General features: G+C 35.0%; 1 protein-coding gene across 1 annotated transcript; it reads right to left on the reverse strand.

The window, feature by feature from the left end:
- Positions 1 to 1,113: 1,113 nt before the first annotated feature.
- LOC141693305 (serine/threonine-protein phosphatase PP1 isozyme 3-like) lies at positions 1,114 to 6,449 on the reverse strand. The gene is made up of 3 exons (XM_074498364.1): positions 6,173 to 6,449; positions 1,551 to 2,110; positions 1,114 to 1,475 (listed from the first exon to the last, which is right to left on the reverse strand). Exons 1-3 carry the CDS (start codon positions 6,348 to 6,350, stop codon positions 1,287 to 1,289), a joined length of 927 nt encoding a protein of 308 aa, XP_074354465.1. The 5' UTR covers positions 6,351 to 6,449; the 3' UTR covers positions 1,114 to 1,286.
- Between the last annotated feature and the right edge of the window lie 501 nt (positions 6,450 to 6,950).

Consider the following 6,950-nt stretch of genomic DNA (forward strand, 5'->3'; position numbering starts at 1 on the left):
AGTCAATCATATTTTTAATCCTATTAATTCAAAGCAACATTCTAAGTTTTAACTATTCAGCTAATATAGAAATCGAACACAGAGAGAGTCTTAACAGACAGGATCCCAAATTATTAACCAACCCAGCCTGGATCAACAACTTTAGCAAGTGAAAAATGCGGGAATTGTTAAAACCAACACAAAGCTCGATAGTTCATGCTAAACCGAAAATTACAGCCCCACTACCGTCATATATGTTTTAGACAATTTATGACGATAATTATGGAAGGTTCGAAACTTCATGGAGCCTAATACATAAACCAGTGGATAAATGACAAAAGCACCAATAATCCAATGAATTATAATATAAAAACGAGAACAAAAGATTAAAGCAATGAATTATACGTTTTCCAAGAAAAATGTATAATTAAAGCTTCCTAATAATGTGGGGAATTACATCACTTATACAGACTATAAAACCCTATTATTAAATCTAATGGACTAAGGCCCGTCACAATTGGGCTTTTTTGTAAATAAATTACTTAATTAATAAACTCTTAACCCCACATAAAAACATATAGATAAATGCATTATTTATCTCTACGCTAAACAAATATAAACTAGTTAGTAACATATATATTAGTTCTTTATTCTCGTTCCTCGTCAAATAGGGTGAAACTAATGTCCAGAGGGGACAAACTGGCAACTATACCAATACAGGTTTACTAAATTTTTTTTTAAAGGAAACCACAGAATGCCGTCTAAAACATTAATTCATGCTGAAAATTGAGCAACTATGCTCTGGTAATTATTGAAGAAACAGAAGAAGCTGATGCAGATTAATCGAAAAGTAAGGGGGTCAAAAGCATATACTAATGATGTAACTTTGATAATCATTAGATTTTGAGCAGTCAAGCAAACGATTGTAACGTTGTAATTTCAATAGTTATATGGGGGAAAATTACATATCTATAACTCAAGGCTAACTGACTTTTACTAATTGTTGACGTTTGAAACACCAGGACAGGGGACTATATGTGTAACTGCAATAGTCAGAATTGCATCTCTTCTCATTCAGATGATGGTTCTTGAAGAAAGACCCTTTATATAAATATAAAGACGCAAAGCAAACACTACAAGAAGTGACAAATAAACTAAGTTGATAATAGTAGCAGGTCTTGCCAATTGTGGTAGTTGATAATACATTGAAGTTCAAATCATACTTAATAATCTAAACTACCACAAACCTGCTAATGGCAAATTGGCAATATATTCAGAAAGGAAAGGCAAGAAAAAGTATATACCAGTTACATTTTTGTGGACATTAAAAAATTATTCTTTTTTTCAGCTGGCTTCAGTACTTGGAAAGAGCACATTAAATTTCCATCAACGCTCATCATTGCACCAGCATTATCAAATTCACCGCAATAGTTGGGAGCGGAAAATATGGTAACAAGCTGTCTTTCAGCAAAGAATTCATAACCATCCTCCACAACCTGCACAAGCATAAAGTCAAGTCATCAACTCCGGTGCAAATTAATTGTTGAAAAACAGAAAATTATTGGTTTTACCTGATGAGCACGACAAACAAGGTCCAAGTCATGCTTCGCTAAGAACTCTGACATCTTATCAGGGCCAAAGGTGAATGATACTCCTCTATCATTCAATCCCCATCCCTTGACATCATTACTGGGATCTGACCAAAGTAAATCACAGAGCAAACCTGTGTCAGGTATAGCAGTTGGACGTGGCAGGTTTTTGATCTGATCCAAATTGTTAAGATCAGGGGACAGACCACCATGCATGCACAATATCTTATCATCAACAACAGCAGCCACAGGAAGACAGTTGAAACAGTCAGTAAAGGTTTTCCATAGTTTAACATTGAATCGGCGCTTACATTCATCATAAAATCCATATATTCTATTGATAGAGGCGCATTCATGGTTTCCCCTAAGAAGAAAAAAGTTATCCGGATACTTAATTTTATAAGCAAGCAAGAGGCATATCGTTTCTAAACTTTGTTTTCCACGGTCCACATAATCCCCTAAAAACAGATAATTTGATTGAGGAGGAAAGCCACCATATTCAAAGAGTCGTAACAAATCACTATACTGCCCATGGATGTCACCTGAAATGCAAACGAGTGTACATTATATATTTTCAGCAAGCACAAATCTTAGTATTGAGTGAACCATAGCAGTCTTGTGTAGCAGAGAATTTAAAAAAATATAAACAAAAAAGCCAGACATTGAAGTGTAAAGTGTAAATAGCTTCACCTTTTATCCAAATCAAAGGTACAAGCCTTAAATTGCACACATAACATATAACATTTTTACAGTTATTTCTACAATTCAATTTGATGTTGTAGATCTGGACGTTCCCTAGTCCTTGCTGATGTGGATGAATTGTGCATTGGGAATGACATATATGGCTATAGTGCTGTTCAAGGTAGAATGGGTTAAAAGGTAAGTTTTATAATATAAAACTTAATGCTAACCACTTCACATGCTTCTGAAATGGGCAATGGTAAAGCAGCTTCAGTTTAGAACTTAAACCAGGTATCCAAAGCTGTTTGTGGAGGGTTCTAGGATCACATAGGTGTGACATTCGGTAAGTGCGTCTGTACTACAGGTGTATGTACACCAGTAGGCACCGCAGATACAATCGGAGGAACGAATCCTGCCGACGTCTGTCCAAAAGGCACAGTAAACTGTCCAATGACAGTGTCCCACAGACACATGTCCCAAAGGCACATGCCCAACAGGTGTCTGACCCCCATCAGATACTGCGATCTGTGCGTTAGGATTAGGCTCCTGCTGGTGAACCCCATCAGATCCAGCGATCTGTGCGTTGGGATCAGCCGTCGTGTTCATCATATTGTTCACAGTGTTATTCTCCATAGATCTGTTACTCAACAAACAGATAAAGACAAATGTATTAGTCACATATAATAAATAATAATAGCTTTAAGATTGTTATCACAATCTGCAATTAATACATATAATATAAGTGTGTGTGAATAACATAAACCAACAAAAAGGAGATGAAGGAGAAGTTCTCGAGTCCAGCCGTATAACTGTCTCCTTAAATCTATTACGACCCTCACCTTATGTGCGAGTCATTAGCCTCCCAGGAAGAATTGTGTGAAATAAGTAAATTTATCCAGTTGAGGCATCTTTCTTTCGAACAAAGTATTCCCTCTAGACAAAAAGAGAGTCCTTCATGTACGAGTAGTGAAGAAGTCTAGAGAACTTTTATTGTTTTTTGACCAACAGAAAGCATGGGAGAAGGATGTACAAACGTTGGGTTTTCCAACGAACCTAAGCACCCTTTTTCTTTATCATTCGGAAGAGCTCTTTTTTAATAAAAAAATACGGCGTCTCTTCTCTTATGCAGAAAAAACGGCGATGTTACGTGAACAGCACCTTCGGCGAACTAGAACAGAGCAAGAAACTATCACCGGAACAGAAAGAGGGTAGGGTTTGTGTTTAGGAGGCGGTTGTGTGTTGTATATCGAATAAATCAATAACCCTAAGCCTGATACAATATTATATAGGCTTGAGGAAACGTGTGCGCTACTCCACGCGTAATTAATTAAAACGCGTTAATTAATCAGTCAGTTAATAAATCAAATCCGTAATTGAATCAGATTAGAACAGAGCAAGAAACTATCACCGGAACAGAAAGAGGGTAGGGTTTGTGTTTAGGAGGCGGTTCTGTGTTGTATATCGAATAAATCAATAACCCTAAGCCTGATACGATATTATATAGGCTTGAGGAAACGTGTGCGCTACTCCACGCGTAATTAATTAAAACGCGTTAATTAATCAGTCAATTAATAAATCAAATCCGTAATTGAATCAGATTATTATTACGTCAAATCTATTATAATAATTCATAGTCAAAACGAATTAAAATTTTAAAGCCCAAGCCCAATGGAAATTAAATTTAGCAAAACTAGTCCGTGATTATTCGGGCCAATTTTCTGCTATATTCGTGTCCGCAGTCACACACGCGGGCAAGTTCAAAGGATTCGCAAGCCTCAGATTGTTCCTCGAAAGCCCAATATTTGCACCCCTACACACACGTAGGTGTTGGAGCAATACATAAGTAACACATTTGAACACTACATAAGTGTTTTTCTATATAAAGCTATGTATGCTCCTTTGCAAAATCAATGTGGGACTTTCATTTCTTTCACAAATTTCCATTACTAAGAGATTAATTTTGGATGATCATATCTCATCCGTCTCTTAGTCATTTTGAGTGATTCAAAGTGCCTCAGAAAGCTCTATCGGAGAACGCATTCCAAGTGTCACTCGTTGCGCGCACGCAACATTCGTCACTCAAATTATGGCTCAAATTGACTTGACAATGTGGACTACCCACATTTTCCAACAGTTTGTACATTTTATTTAGATGATATCATAGATATTCACGCTAAATAAATACCCTAGATTTCTGTTTCTTTCTTCAGAACCCCATTCGCTTTGCTGCAAGAGCTTAATCCTTCTAGCAGCCCCTAGCTTTTATATGTTTTGGATTTTGCTACCTTTATAATTTATTTTGATGCATTTATTAACATAAAATAATAGTTAAAAATAACATTTAAAAAAATCGACACACATTATAAATGTGTAGTCAATAAAACCATAGTCAACACACGCAACACACATTATAGCACCCCTAATGACCAACCTCCCAGACCATCAAAGATTTAATAATTTAACAGCATCAATACATAATTGTGAATTCACTAGCACAGAAGCATACTAGATAGTTTGACTGCTAGATCTGAAATATTAAAGGTCAGAGAAAATGTTAAGAAAATAATACATAGACCAGCTAGGACTTGAGGATGTTAGGAGAGAGGATAAATTCAAGTATTCTTAAAAGACAAAAGTAAGCAACTAAATACACAATACTGATTCCCATCATACATAAATGACATCGGGGGGAGAAAGTATCTACATAAAAACTTTGAGCAATTACCTCAAAGGATCTCAAAGCACAATCAAATCAACCCCTATCCATAATCAACAGAAAACAAGCCAATCACTGATGAGGGCGATTAGTTTTGGCAGCGTCATTTTATGTAAATCCGGGTCACGGGTGATGGGGTACCCAATAATGGATATACTATCATCCTTGACTAACATGAGAGTTCCATTGCGAATTCACAGTGGATATTTATCTGCGACAATGCACCTACTTAAATTTTACCTTCTTATGCAAAATTAAATGCGACCTCTTAATAATTTTACAGAACTGATGCTAATTTTACACAAACGAGATTAGGGAAAATCATGCAGTTTATATTCAATCTTAAAGAAACAAAAAGTGCATGGGCATGCTATATGACATCCAAGCCTTTCCTACACAATAGATTCATTCTGAAGAATCCAATCCTAACGTTGACAGGGAGGAGTCATACTCGAGGACCATGGATTCTACCAAAGATTGTATATTTATTCCTACAACAAAATGAAAGCAATTGCTTCAGTGCCAAAAATTCCGAAAGTTAACAACTACAAAACAAAATCACTGCACGTTACAAGCCACCACAAGACTCATATTCCATCAACCATTCATCTTCTTATTCCTATTCTTGTTTTAGCATCTAAGTATAGCTTATTGAATCACTTATTGTCTCCTGGCTCTCGCAATCCCACTACAACTGCCTTAAAAAAACTTATAACCTCCCAAATGGACATTTCTATGCAAGTACTAACATAGCTCCTAATAATCTCTAGCATTAGAGCCTAGTAAATACCCCTCATCTCTCGATAACACTTAAGGTTCAAGCCAAGAGGGTGTCTAAGTATGAGTAAGTTATAAGTACACCTGTCAAAACCTTTTTTAATTAAATACAAATACAGAAACACAACCTCATACTATCAGAAACCACAAATTTCAACCAAAAAAATAGTATTTTAAGCCCCACTCACACAACAAAATGTGATCAACTATATCAACAAAACCAAAAAAAATGCTCAATCCAGCAATTTACCAACAAACCAAAATCAAAGATCAAAACTTTAGACACACACATCAATCAAGAACCAAAACCCACATCAAAGATCATAACTTCAGACACAAACAACAATCAAGAAACAAAACCCACATACCAAAACAATCAAAAAACACAAACAATGCAAAAGAACAATAAAAACAAGAAAAAGATTAGTACCACAAATCTTGATGGGTGCTTGCAATTCAAGAAGATTAGGTTGCTTAAAGAAAATATCACGAGATACAGAGCAAAGTTGCTTGATTTCTGACTCTAAAAGCTGCACATGCTTCCCTGGCTTTGTTAATCTCACTTCAATCAGTCTTTCAATTAGCTTATCTAAAGCTACAAGATCCATCTTTTTCCAAATTTAACACCACCCCGCCTCAATTCTTGAAGATCATTAAAAGAAAAAAAAAGAGTGACTAAAACACTACACATGACATATTAGTATAGTACTTGAGCCTGTACGAGCACGGTTATAAAAATTTTAAAATATAGAAAGATTTTTTTTTGATAGAGCCAGCGTTGTGAAAAATAATTATATCGAATTACGAAATATGGTTAATTATATTTTTTTTAGCAAATCTGGTTATTTATAAAAAAATATCGTATTGTTATTTAGTAAAACTGGTTAATTATAAAACTGTTCTTGTAATGAATAAGGATGACAAAATAATCCGATCCGACGGATACCCGATCCGAAATCCGAAATTTTGGATTTACCGAACCCGATTTTTTGGATTTGGATTTGGATATGGATTTAATTTTTAAACCCGAAATTTTTTGGATTTGGATTTGGATATTAGGTATACCGATCCGAAATCCGAAATTCTATCCGAACCCGAAATCCGAAAAAATCCGAATTATTATATATATATATATATATTAATTATATATATAATATTAGAATTTTATATATTACACATTATAATATTATAATATATATATATTATTA

This window comes from Apium graveolens, chromosome 10 (assembly GCF_009905375.1).
Source record: "Apium graveolens cultivar Ventura chromosome 10, ASM990537v1, whole genome shotgun sequence".
NCBI classification, from domain to species: Eukaryota; Viridiplantae; Streptophyta; class Magnoliopsida; order Apiales; family Apiaceae; genus Apium; species Apium graveolens.